This window comes from Terrapene carolina, unplaced genomic scaffold, assembly GCF_002925995.2.
Source record: "Terrapene carolina triunguis isolate 2854851 unplaced genomic scaffold, T_m_triunguis-2.0 Scaffold25, whole genome shotgun sequence".
Classification (NCBI taxonomy): domain Eukaryota; kingdom Metazoa; phylum Chordata; order Testudines; family Emydidae; genus Terrapene; species Terrapene triunguis.
The window spans coordinates 2702291-2716805 of record NW_020664376.1 but is presented as its reverse complement, the minus strand read 5'-3'; the positions used below and the strand labels follow the sequence as shown (position 1 = coordinate 2716805).

The 14515-nt window shown below is 42.4% G+C and overlaps 1 protein-coding gene across 1 annotated transcript in view; it reads right to left on the bottom strand.

The window, feature by feature from the left end:
• Positions 1 to 2444: 2444 nt before the first annotated feature.
• The window catches only part of LOC112110512 (magnesium transporter NIPA1), a 23126-nt gene continuing 11055 nt past the window's right edge, over positions 2445 to 14515 (bottom strand). The window contains exons 3-5 of the mRNA XM_024205551.2: positions 10305 to 10395; positions 7123 to 7283; positions 2445 to 5092 (exon numbers count right to left, since the gene is read on the bottom strand). Of these exons, the coding sequence (XP_024061319.1) occupies positions 4581 to 5092; positions 7123 to 7283; positions 10305 to 10395 (764 nt within the window). The 3' untranslated portion in view covers positions 2445 to 4580. The remainder of the gene's footprint in view (positions 5093 to 7122; positions 7284 to 10304; positions 10396 to 14515) is intronic.

Below are 14515 nucleotides of genomic sequence, written 5' to 3'. Positions count from 1 at the left end.
AAAGACTAATCTCCTTGAAGGCAGGAAGTTAAGTATAATTAGATATAAATTTGTTTCAATAATAAACTTCAGCAGTTCTGTAGATTACACTCTCTAAGGACAGTATAGAAAGTATTACAATGTCCTATGTTTAAGTAAGAAAGCGAGAGTGGTACATTTCAACTTTCAGTGCATTGCAGTTTGAGGTCCCTGTATTTATTTTCTTTAAATCTTTCTTGTAATAAAAAAGCCTCTTATTTTAAAATAAAAAGGAAAAGTAACGCTTACAGCTTCCATTATTTTAACAAAATCCAGTGCTTTCACTGTCAGTGCTAGTTACTTCAGAAAAATACATATACAGTCAGTATAAACCAAAATTATTATTAGGAAGCATCACTTGTCAGAGTGTATATGACATTCTTATTCATATTAGTTTCAGGTGACTAATGAATAGGCTTTATTTACACATACAGTATCCTGGATAATTAGTACAACAGCTATCTTCTTTAGACATTTTGCTTTTTATACACGGATATTTAGGATTTAAGAAAAAACATTTTTTGGTTGTATCAAAAATGGTTCTATTCTTTTGTTGGATGTTTGGGGGATTTATGTGGGTAACACCTACTAAAGATAGTGGTGCCTACACATGTCAATCCTCCATACTTTGAATGGCTAATAGTTCTCAAAATTTATCTTCAACAGATTAAGAGCATTGTATACGTAAATATGTCTGATAAATTTAACAGAAGCCACAGAAACTGAGAAACTCCTTTCACCGTGGGAATAAATATATTTTAATGCATCCCATCAATATAATCAGTCCACTTTACAACACTTTTTATGTATAGCTTCTGTCATTTCTGCTTTGGAATCAGAATTTAAGTAATCTGGCTTTTGGCTAATCGATATAAATAATTTATGAAGCAATGTGAAAAGGGTGGGCCCAGTGGGCGGAAGACCAAAGCTCAGGAGACAATTATTTTCTCCCTGAGACGATGGAACTCAGAAGTATTATTCAAAGGTGCTCCCTTGCCTTGTGGGAGGAAAAGAGAAGAGTTGACAGTTCACGTCAACAGTGCAATTTTTTTTAAACCAGAGAAGCAACATGAAAAGACCTAGAAAAGGTAAGAGGTCTGGGATAAGAGGAAGGGGAGAAAGATTCCCATCAACAGTGACAATACACACAATGTCAATACACTTTTAAAGTTAGAATTGAGCCAGATCCAGTTAGAGACAGGAAATAAAAAGAACACCGCTATTTGCTGAACAAAGAGTAACAAAAATAATTTTTTTCATTATTTATCATTCATGATGTAAAAGGCTGTAGGTATACATGACGTGCAAGGCCACTTGAAAAGCTTTTCTCCGTATGTGCTGGCTTTTGGCATCTCCATTTCAAGAAGTTCAGAACATGGATGAGGAGGAGCTGGAGAGAAGAGGAGAATTCCTGCAGAAGTTTATAAGCTCCAAGGATGATAGGAAGACCAAAGAATACATCTGCTATTTCAGTCTTCCCCTGCGTAGAGACTGCTTATCACAACTTGGTTTTGAGATGTGGAAAGAGGTTGCTTTGGGACAGGGTAATCTTGTTGGTTTGGGATTCTATAATTTTAAAATTTGCATAAGCACCTAGCATACGAGGATAGGCACTTTTTAATCAATAAAAACGTAAATAAGCAAACATACTTGGCCAAATAAGGACTAGGATGAGATATGACAGTCATGTTCACTTTGAACTGAGAAAGAATTTGGATGAGTTTGCAGAGATTAATGGCTAGTATACCAAACCAATGTGCAACCCTTAAACCCTGAATGTATACTTTAAAAAGATGGCTTGACTACTTCAGAGAACAGCTGTCATTTTAAGAAGTGAATTACAAGTCTACTTGTCTATTTTTATTTATTTAGGATCCAGTTTTCAAACAGAAAAGGGAACTACTACCATTTACAAAGTCACCCTTTAGAGTAACCAAGATATCTTCTTCCAATCTATACAATGTAAAAAAGAGGAGAACTCAGCCAAATCTTATTTAAAATTCAACACCTGATTCTCTCATCTAGAAAAATCCTGCCTAGAAAAAGTGACATAACCCCATATAAAAGTGTTTTTAAAATGCACACAAATTTCCTGTTTGCTAGTTCTTTTTTCCCTTTTCCTGGCCTAATATCATAAGATATCTTTCCATCATTTCTCAAGTCTAAATCATAACAGCTGAGATTTTTGGATGTAAAATTCTCTGTCCTTTCCTCCATATATCAAATAAAATACTTTGATTTGATAACCCCCGTGTTGTCAATAGAGTGACCAGACAGCAAATGTGAAAAATCGGGACAGGGGTGGGGGTAATAGGCGCCTATATAAGAAAGACTCAAAAATTAGGACTGTCCTGACTGGTCACCCTAGTTGTCAATCCTGTATGTTCAAAAATCATGTCAGGCCTCCATAAAACATGACACTGGCTTAAAAATAATACACTTGAGGTTCTTTTTATTTGCCTTCAGGTTTTTGAGCCTTTAGTGTTCCCTGAGGTTGCATTTTCATGATTTTCTCTGTAACTATGAGGGCTAGCAACTTACTTTTCTTTTAAATCAAAAACCAAGAGTCTCAAGTAGTCACATGACTCCAGTGAGCTGGGGTTTTAAAACAAAACACCAATTATTGAGAGTTAGCAACACCTCTAAATAACCAAGGTTTGCATTACCTACTGCTAGCCCACAAACTTAACTACGTGATACTGTTCTTGACCTCTTGTTATAGACTGACATTTGTAACCTTCTCAAATGGTGTCTGGTGACCCCGCATTTTGTCTCATGAGACACTCTGGACTGCCAAGTGTTCTATAGTCATATGCTATGCAAATCTACTTTTATCTCCAAACTTAAAACAAAAGAATTTCTCTCACATATTTTCAAGCCTTTGGTACACTCTTCCAATGACATTATGTTTATAATGATCACTGATTACATTGTTCCATGAAAATTATTTTCACTCCAAAGACAAGATCAATACACCCTTCTAAATATTAGTGAATATCAGTAATTTCTCCTATTGTTTGATACATTAATATACTGTAATCCAGGTAATCTAAACCAATCAGTTCAGAATCATTTGTACCATGGCTTGAGCCACTTGCACAAGCCTTTAAAATACTGCTGCTGAACTACAACACAGCTGTGAAATACTGGATCTGAATGCGTGTGTACTGGATTACTCAACTCCACCTTTCTAAAGGCCATAATCTTACCCATCCTTCTTCTAAATTAATCAAGAAATCTCACACCTGTGCTTCTCACAAACTTTTTGCTCATAACAGTGCCAGTTCACAGCCTGATTTCATAATCGGCAATCTAGTGACATATAAGTCCATTTACTCATTATCCTGTTCTGAAGAACAATTTTGTCAATTAGCTACTTTATTAAATAATTTCCTATATTCTGTTGTATAACTGGATTCTACATATACTGGATTGCTGTAAGTAGACCTCTTATCAGTTACTTCTCATTATGATTATAGATGTTCACAGAAGCCACCAAAACATCTCAGCATTGACTTCAGGCTTGTAACCTTTCCAAAAATATTCTTACCTTTCTGTCTGCTTTACATGCTTATAATTTGAGTACAGCCAAATATTACAGACAACAAAACTGGATTATTCTAACCTGTTACAAGCTCTCAGAAACAAACATTCAAATTAAGTGATATTTTTAGATTACAAAGGCACTGGATAACCCACCATGTATACAGGAAGACTGTGCATCACTTCCACATCCTTCATGCTCTTCCTATCCATTAACCGTGAAAAGCTCTTGGATGAATGCTGTATGTCTTAATGCACTTAAAAGAGTTATGAATAAAAGGTATACCTGTAATCTGGATGCTAGTTCCAGCTGGATCTGTGAGCTAGTTTCAGTTGATAAGTAAGTAGTGGAAGATTTTAAGGGTTAGATGCACTCCGCTATACCAATGACTTAATTTAGAACCCCCCAGTGCATTCACCTGTGTCTGTCCAAATTACAGAGGCAGTTACTGTACAAAGGACAAACCTGTAGTCCACAATTCAAATCAAAATTTGTTTCACAATTGACAGCCTGGACAGTGAACACATTGCTGTTTTAAGGAAATTAATAGAATTGTTCCATTTGCTTACAATTTTTTTTAGGGCATACACCATTCATGAAAGGTGCCAGACTGAGTGCATTGGAAACTGATGTTCTCTGTCCACAGAACGAGTACATCACAGGCAGTCTAATGTAAAGATTTACTACACTGGCCTGCCAGAATGTCATCAAACCTTTTCTGGATCGATCAGCTTTTTAGGGGCAAGGAGATACATCAGTCTCTATGCTGATTCATTCCTTAGCCTTCCTGCTGAGACAGTCAGCAATGATACCAATTAATGTCAACTTATTATGGTGATTTTGGGTATGTGGATAACTGTCCATTAAAACTGGATGTAGGCCACCAATTCATTTCACACAAGCTACCACTCTCTCAGAGGGTAACGTCTGCCAATCTCAATCATGATGGAATCAGTGACCTAGAAATGGAAGGCTCTGTATCATTCCCTGAGCCATCCAGTTCCCCTCAAATATGATTTTAATCTGTCTTCACATTAGGTTTATTCAAATCCCCAATATTGAAGTTGAACTCCTTGAAGACTTGTATAAGAACAATTCCAATAGATACAGTGATGAATCCACAAGCCATCCCCAAGAAATCTACCACTCCCACATTACTCCACTCCCTAAAAAGGATGGCTGAGGCCAGCAGGACTAAAGTGGTGAACACGACGTAGTAGATGGCACCAAACACAGATGAGTCAAAACATTCCAGTGCCTTATTGATATACTTGAACTGAATGATGATGCTACATCCTAACACTGCCAGAAGAACCAAACAGAGGTACAAGGCTCTTTGACTTGATGGATTATTGTGAAAGATATCTTGAGCAGCCAGCCCAATGCCTTTTGTGCTGGGCACAGTGAAACTGCCCAACAGTGAGCAAATACTGATGTAAACCATAATATTAGTGGGTCCATGAGCTGGCGCTATCCAGAAGATAAGCAGGAGAAGCATGAGAAGTACTATGCAGAGGTAGCCCACAAACACTGAAAAAACAAAGAAAACAAGTTAATGGCTTGTTAACGGCAAGGTAGAAACTTTTGCCCCAGGTAATTTATTAGAGATATTTAAGGGCTCAGTCATGAACCCCTAAACATGGTAATGTATAAGGATATGTACACAAAGCTTAGGATCTCCTATCAACTAAAGAACAAAAGCCTTTGAAATTGGTTAAATCAATGTACAGCTCTTTGTGTAAATCAAATAATAATGTATGAATACCAACTGTTTCACACTAACTGGATTTAAAGTTTTTTTTTTTAAAGCTGACATTATATTCCTATTAAAGTCCCCTATGAAGAATGGTTGTGATATAACCACATTCATAACTCTGACCTGAATTCCGCAAAGTACCTAAGCACATACTTAAGTCCCATGAAAGTCAATGGGATGAATAGGACACACTTCAATAGTTAATTTTGGTCTGGCTGGACTATTAAAGGCACAAAAATACTTCCTTTACTAACAATTTTAGGTACACTTTAGATTTGAATTTCAGTGAAACTGAAAATGTTAAATAGTTCTCAGTTTAGCATCCATGAAGCACAGAGAATATGCCGAACAACTAGCAGGTAAGGAAGGGTTCACAAGCAAGTCAGTCCAGTGATTAGCAGGAAAGAAAAGGAACTTCACAACGTGTTTTATTGGCACATTCATATATGCCTTCAGTGTGCAAAAGCAAACATCTACTTGATACATAAGTAATGTATATGTGCACGATCAAAATAGATCCTATTAGGTCTTAAAGCTATTTGGCAACAAGAAGTGCAAGGATTTTACCCACAAAGATTCAATTTTTGTTTAGAACCCCTTAAAGTGAGCTCCTGAAATTACAGTTTTGATTCTTTCCTCAAGAGGAAACTACATAAAACACCTCTTCATCATTATAGAAAACAGGTTACAAGTCCAACTCACAGCCAAGTTGGTTTCTTCACTTAAAAAAAGAAAATAATTTATTTGCAGTTCTTGACTTACCATGCAAAAATGCAATGATTTACATTGTAAGGAAAAACTGAAATGGAGAATTATTTCAAAGCACTAAAAAAAAACCCACTTTTGCGAAGTTGCAATCTTGAAAACTGAGCCTTTATTTCTTCTTTAGATCAGATCCTAGCCCTTGTTATGGCTACTCTGCACCTCCTTGGTGACTCAAAGCAACTGCAACATCAGTTTAACCAGCTAATAGAGGATTCCACCCGCATTGGAGAATCCTTAGGTGGTGCAGAAACTACTACACCGCTCCCTGTGTTCTCAACCCCTTGGTACAGGGGGGCATAACCAGCATGTCTCTATACCCCATGCATAACCAGCATGTCTCTATGCATCCGAAGAAGTGAGGTTTTTACCCACGAAAGCTTATGCCCAAATAAATCTGTTAGTCTTTAAGGTGCCACCAGACTCCTTTTTGTTTTTGTAGATACAGACTAACATGGCTACCCCCTGATACTCTATACCCCATTGAGCTCCAGTTTATAGAATGGCCCTTTGTGGCCAGAGGTAGTTGAATACATTAAAGCAGACTAACTTATGCCAGTAACTGGCTGGCTCCTGGACAGCACTAGAAGCAGGAAACTACAAGCACAGACAACCCAGGATCAGAGCCTTCGAATTTGTCTGCTGGCCAGTTTCTAACTCAGGACAGTTTACCACTTAATCCATGACTATTTAGGTTTTTTTAAATAAATAGCCTCATGAAAGATGCTGTCAAAAGGTCCATTTTCAGAAGTGCCTAAGTCAAAGGGAGTTAGGCTCCTAATTCACTTAGGCCCTTTTCAAAAAAATATCTATAATTTCTCCTTTATACACTATGTTGTTGGCACACTCAGGGAATTCTAGTACACTGAAGAGATGGTTTTCATGTATAGAAACCATGATGGTTTGTCTCCTTTATACCGTATTTGCCTAGGAATGCAGAAGCCTTAATACCACTAATGTTGCTGCTTTGGGGAAGCAACTGTTCCCTTCAAATAAGTGTTCCTGTTCAATGCTATTATAATTTTGAAAGAGAATGAAGTACCTGGATTTGTAAGCTTCTCTTCAAGTTCAGCCTGAGTTGTTACACTCTCAGATTTTGGGGAATGGATTATGAGAACAACAGACCCAGCACAGCTCAGCAGACATCCCAACTTGCCGAGAATGTTGAGTTTTTCTTTCAGTAAGTAAGAAGCTAAAATGGACCTTTCACAAAGTGGAAGAAAATTAAAATTAATCTAAATTATTCATTCTCTTAATACATATCTCTCAGCTAGGGTATTACTTGCCATCCCTTTGTTTATTCCAAAAATAGTCTTCATGTAGCCCATTTATACGCTTCAGCCCTGTCCCAAGACAGGGGAGGAAGGTAGAAAATAAATTCAGTCTTTATGTTCATTGATCTCTCGACCTCTTAGCTGAGAGCACAAGGGGGCCAGGCCAACTGTGAGGCAGACACCTATCCACTGCAATCTGGTGGGAGATTACCAATCCATTTCACATGGGCCACAAGCAGTAAAGAGGTAGCAATGATTTTTGGTCACTAAAACTACAGGCTGGATTCAAACAAGTAAATGGCTCAAACATACAAAATACACTGCTTGTTTAACTCTGTGTGATCAGTACTGTTCAAGGCAAAGGAAGACATGACACCAACCCCAAACATTTTGCAGCCTAAAGTAGATAATCAATGCAGTTCAGATGCATAATTAAGGCTAGGTTTTAGTCACAGGTATTTTTAGTAAAAGTCATGGACAGGTCAGGGGCAGTAAACAAAAATTCACGGCCTGTGACCTATCCATGACTTTTACTATATACCCCTGACTAAATGACTAAAACTTGGGCGCAGGCAGGGCTGAGTGGGGCAGCCCAAGGAACACCGCGGGTCCTCGGGGGGACAGGATGTGCGCGGCCCAAGGGGGGTGCTGCCGTGGGTGCTGGGTGGTGGGGAAGAGACGCGTGCAGCCCTGAGGTGTAGCTGCGGGTACTGCGGGGGGGAGAGGTGTGCATGGCTTGGATGGTTGGGGGGAGGGGTGTTGCGTGCCATGGGTGCTCGGGGGAGGGGCAGCTTCCCTACCTGGCTCCTGGGAAGTGGCAACCTCCAGCTCCTAGCTCCACATGCTGCCTCTGCTCTGCCACAAGGCCCGGTTCTGCAGCTCACATTGGCTGGGAACTGCAGCCAATAGGAGCTGCGAGGGCGGTGCCTGTGGGCAGAGGCATCATGTGAAGCTAGGAGCTGAGGGAGGGGAGTTCCTGTCACCTTTCCGGGGAGCCCCCCCCTTCCCCAGGTAAGCACCGCCCCAGATCCCAATCCCCAGCCCTGAGTCCCCACCCCCATTCAAACTTCTGCTGCTGGGGGGCGGCAGGGCCCGAGACGGCCCCAGCAGCAGCCGGTGTGACTGCTCCCGAGCCAGCTGCAACAGAAGTCACAGAGGTCCCGGAAAGTCACGGAATCCGTGACTTCTGTGACAAACACACAGCCTTTTGCATAATACACCAATTACCACCACCTGGTGGAAAAAACTCCAGGGAGTGCACAGTTTTGTTTATTTTTAAATACTATTATTCTTTTATGGTAGTTTAACAGTTACAAGCTGGATACTCTCAAAATATTTAGCTGCGTATTACATTATTTTTATGAATCTTTCTCTTCACACACACACCCCTCACACTGATGCTAATGGCAGGTGTGGCAAGGGAAAAATCTCTTTGTTTGGAAAAATTGGACCAAATTCAATAGGATGCAATGCAATGTGTATTTGAAGTGGGGGAAGTAAAGGAGAGAAAGAATATGAAATAAAAAACAAAAATGGAGGAAATCCAAGCAGCAGCAAAAAGGAAAGGGATCTATGAATGATAAGAGATTAAGAGTGTAGAAACATAAGAACGGCCATACCGGATCAGACCAAAGGTCCATCTAGCCCAGTATCCTGTCTTCCAACAGTGGCCAATGCCAGATGCCCCACAGGGAATGAACAGAACAGGTAATCAAGTGATCCATCCCCAGCTTCTGGCAAATAGAGGCTAGGGACACCATCCCTGCCCATCCTGGCTAATAGCCATTGATGGACCTATCCTCCATCAATTTATCTAGTTCTTTTTTGAACCTGTTATAGTCTTGGCGTTCACAACATCCCCTGGCAAAGAGTTCCACAGGTTGATTGTGCATTGTGTGAAAAAATACTTCCTTTTGTTTGTTTTAAACCTACTGCCTATTAATTTCATTTGTTCTTGTTATGAAAAGGAATAAATAACACTTCCTTATTTACTTTCTCCACAGGAGTCATGATTTTATAGACCTCAATCATATCTCCTCTTAGTCATCTCTTTTCCAAGCTGAAAAGTCCCAGTCTTATTAATCTCTCCTCATATGGCAGCCATTCTATACCCTAATCATTTTTGTTGCCCTTTTTTGAACCTTTTCCAAGTCCAATATATCTTTTTTGAGATGGGGCGACCAAATCTGCATGCAGTTTTCAAGATGTGGGTGTACCATGGATTTATATAGAGGCAACATGATATTTTCTGTCTTATTATCTATCCCTTTCTTAATGATTCCCAACATTCTGTTCACTTTTTTGACTGCCACTGCATATTGAGTTGATGTTTTCAGAGAACTATCCACGACTCCAAGATCTCTTTCTTGAGTGGTAACAGCTAATTTAGACCCCATCATTTTATATGTATAGTTGGGATTATGTTTTCCAACATGCATTACTTTGCATTTATCAACATAGAATTTCATCTGCCATTTTGTTGCCCAGTCACCCAGTTTTGAGAGATCCTTTTGTAGCTCTTTGCAATCTGCCTGGGACTTAACTATCTTGAATAGTTTTACATCATCTGCAAATTTCACGGTTTAGCCCTTTTTCTAGATCATTTATGAATATGTTGAATGGGACTTGGCCCAGTACAGACCCCTGGGGGACACCAATATTTACTTCTCTCCATTCTGAAAACAGACCATTTACCACCACAAACATGTGGTGCAATTTTGGTAATCTGTTTAACTTGTTGATAACAGCTGACATTTAAACACTATTCATCTTTCTGGGCAAAGAATCTGTCAGCTACGTTTATTACACTTCATTAAAATGTGAGAGGGGAAAATAATGTCCACAAGCATTATGTTTTCCTGATGGAACACCAATGGTCACTGATTTTATTTAGAATCTACATTTTGCTAGCAAGTAATGCAGCATATAAATAAATAAATACAATTCTTACCCAAATGGAACGCCAAGAGCTCCTAGAGGAGTCACTAACACAGTTGGAACTGCAGTGTAGGCCAAGAAATTCCCAATTTGACCAAGTGCCACTGTTAAGAGAACCACAAAAGAGTTTTTTAAATTCCTTAGTAAATAGGAATAATGAAAAGCTACTCAATGCTGGCTCATAACTACTGACCTGACTGGAAGATGAACATTACTGAACTGTTTAGTTCTGCCCATAACTTTTCAGTTATACAAAAACTAAATTTTCCAGCTGTCTGATTTTTTTAAAATATTTTTAAATAAAGGCTGTTTGCAAAAGAGAAGGCAACAAGAGAGCATCGTCAATAATTCTGCTTATTAATGTTCTCTTCAATAATTTTTCATAATTAAGTAGGGAAGAGAGTCAAGAGACTGAGAATTTGAAACCCTGTCATGGGTTGCACTCAAATTTCCTGATGTAGGGACGTCTGAATTTAGGCATCCCATGTTCTATATCAGGGGTCGGCAACCTTTGGCACACGGCCCATCAGGGTAATCCGCTGGCGGGCCGCGAGACATTTTGTTTACTTTGACCGTCCGCAGGCACGGTTGCCCACAGCTCCCAGTGGCCGCGGTTCACTGTTCCCGGCCAATGGGAGCTGCGGGAAGTGGTGACCAGAACATCTGCATCTGCCAGAAGATTATCCTGATGGGTCACGTGCTGAAGGTTGACGACCCCTGATCTAGATTCTAGAGCAGGGGTGGGCAAACTTTTTGGGCCGAGGGCCACATCTGGGTGGGGAAATTGTATGCAGGGCTGGGGCAGGGGGTTGGAGTGCGTGAGGGAGTGCAGGGTATGGGAGGGCGTGCGGTGTGCAGGAAGGGGCTCAGGTCAAGGGATTGGGGCAGAGGAGGGGTGCAGGATGTATGAGGGGGCTCAGGGCAGGGGGTTGGGGTGCATGGGGTGCAGGATGCAGCAGGGGGCTCAGGGCAGAGGGTTGAGGTGCAGGAGCGGTGCGGGGTGTATGAGGGGCTCAGGGCAATGGGTTGGGGTGCAGGAGGGGTGCGGGGTACACAAGGGGCCTCAGGGCAAGGAGTTGGAGTGCAGGAGGGGTGTGAGGTGCAGGCAGGGGGCTCAGGGCAGGGAGTTGGGGGGCGGGGTGCAGGGTGCAGGAGGGGTTCGGGTTCCGGCCCAGCACCACTTACCTCAAACAGCTCCAGGGTGGCAGCGGCATGCACCGTGGCCAGTGCAGGCTCCCTGCGCGCCTGCCCTGTCCCCGGCCCCGCGCCGCTCCAGGAAGTGCTGCGGCCCCTGGGGGAGGGGGGGCAGAGGGCTCCGCGTGTGCTGCCCTTGCCGCACCTCCAGGTACCTCCCCCGAAGTTCCCATTGGCTGTGGTTCCCCGTTCCCGGCCAATGGGAGCTGCGGGGGGCGGTGCCTGGAGGCAACAGCCAGAGCCCTCTGCCCCCCCACCTAGGGGCCGCAGGGACGTGGTGCCGGCAGCGCCGTGGGCCGGATTCAAAGCCCTGAGGCACCCGATTCAGCCCGCGGGCTGTAGTTTGCCCACCCCTGTTCTAAAGCATGAGATATTTGTAATCCCATATAGCTGGCTGTAGTGCCCCACAACAGCACCGGTCTCGCCGAGGGACGTGAGGAAACCACTGAGTGGGTACGGGGAGAGAGGAATATTCAAATATTAAATACTTTGTTAAAAGCTGTTGGATACTAAATTAAAACACAGCTAACAGGACACGTTACAATCTGTGCACTATACAATATTCAGGGGGCAGATCCTCAACCAGCGTAACGCACCATGGAGCTATGACCATTTACACTAGCTGAGAATCTGCCCCTCACAGTCTTGTACTAAAAAATAGAACTCCACATCACTACATAAAATAACTGTGCTTAATATTTCATATATTGAAAATGTCATTAAAAAGCTGCATTATAAAAATATTGACTAGTTTTAGAAATGCCAGCCCAGCTTACCATAAGACAGCTTTCATATTAGTTATTATCAATAATAATAAACAAAAACGTTGAGACTGAATGTGCAGTACAATATACTAGACTAAACTGGAATTTCAAGTTGTGGCCATTACTAGCACTTAAAATCAAATCATTTCAAGAAACCAAGCCTTTCTGCACTCTACTGTCAAATACCATCATCATTATACTACTTCTTTATACTTAACTAATGCTTTACATCTACAAAGCACTATACAAACATTAATTCATTCATCAAATAAGTTCACAGCTCAGTAAAGCTGAGGAACCTCATAAGGAACACTGAGGAAAGAAAACAAATTTACAAGCTATGGAGTAAGGTGGCATTATGCTGACTCAATTCACTGGTGTTACCTGTGCACGTAATACTGAATCTAGTGAGGTAGCCAGCAGTCAGTCAGCCACATCTGTAAAGCCCAAGAGTCAGTCGTGATCTTTTGCATGTTGTCTTTACCTAGGAGTCGGACTGGATTAGAGTCCCTCTAAGCTCTGCTCTTTATTGAGCTCTCTCGTTTGTGTGCATGTTTTTCCAGCAAGCACATATGGCAGCTCTGGCTTGGAGATATTCAGAGTTGAAGGGAAAGACCTTGAACTGAAGAGAGAGTATGCTGGGTACACCATATCCTCCCTTGGACTCCCCACTGCTCAGTTGCTCATATTAAAATTTGCTTTTTCATGGCTCAGATCCCCTGACTTCATGGTTGAGGTGGATTGTCAGAGCCCTAGTAGCTGTACAAAGACAAATACATAAGTATCTCTGAAGTTCTACTCAAGTTATTATTCTTCATTATTTGTATTGTAGTGGCTCCTAGGAGCCCTAGTCATGGAGCCGGAAACCACTGTTAATCACTGTACAAATACAGAACAAAGAGATGGTCTCTGCCCCAAAGAATTTATAATCTAAGTTGAATTAACTCCTCAAACAGCTCAAGAAAGTCAATAATAATCTTAGCCATGTTTCAGTATGCCTGAGCCAACGCCTTTGCTTCCTCTGAGCAGAAAATGATGAGTCCGTTAGTTTTCTACATATGATTCAAGGAACGGCACTTTGTGACTGAGTGCTGGTCTTCACTACGGTGCTGCAATCGATGCAGCAGGGGTCGATTTAGCAGGTCTAGTGAAGACCAACTAATCAACGGCAGAGTCATCTCCGGTTGACCCCGGTACTCCACTTCTCCAAGAAGAGTAAGGTAAGCCAACTGGAGAGCATCTCTCGTAGACGCAGCGCAGTGAAGACACTGCAGTAAGTCGACCTAAGCTATGTCAACTCCAACTATGTTATTCACATAGCTGGAATAGCATAACGTAGGTTGACATATCCCCAAAGTGAAGACAAGCCCTATGTCCCACTACAGCCAATCTGCTTGTAGTCTGCTTCTTACTTTGGAAACAGCAGCATCATGTTTAAAATGGTTGACTATCTTCTGGCAGACCACATACAGAGGTCTCATCAAGGCTATTTTTAATAAAGTTTCTTTTGCTGGGCAAAGCACTCTAACGTTCACATTGCAAACACTGGGAAATGTGTGCAACACTTTCAGCGTTATCTTGGAAAACCACGTTTTCTTGGAAATCTCTCAGTGGCAGGGTGCCATTTATTGAGCACACTCAATGGCATCTTTTTATAGCTGTTACCACTTGCCTGCTGTTAAGAGCCTTGCACTGCAGAACTATCCATTCTTCTATTTATATGTATCCATCTCAGTAGTATTTGAGCTCCTCTTCTTTGAAGTCTGCAGTAATCCTGTGGGTTCCACCACCAAAAAACCCACAGGTGGTGTTTTTCTGGGTCTAGATGTTTGCACTGAAATAGCGGCTCTTATTTAACACTGTCACTTGCAAGTGAATTCACTCTTTTGTATCAGGGAACCAAGTTATTTAAATAAACCTTGTGGGAAGCCAGGGCCGGCTCTGGCTTTTTTGCCGCCCCAGGCAGCCGGAGCCCCGGGGGGAGGGCGGCGAGCTCCGGCGGGGGCTCCGCTCTCCCCCCAGCGGCCGGGGGGAGGGCGCCGGGGAGGAGGGCGACCGGAGCCCTGGGAGGAGGGCGGCGAGCCGCGGTGGGAGCTCCGCTCTCCCCCCGGCGGCCAGAGCACAGGGGGCAGGGCGGCTAGAGGGCGGCGAGCCCCAGCCCGGGCTCGCCGCTCTCCCCCCGGCGCCCGGGGGGCGGGCGCGGGGGGAGGGCGGCCAGAGGGCCGGGGGGAGGGCGGCGAGCCCGGTCGTGGCCCCACTCTCCCTG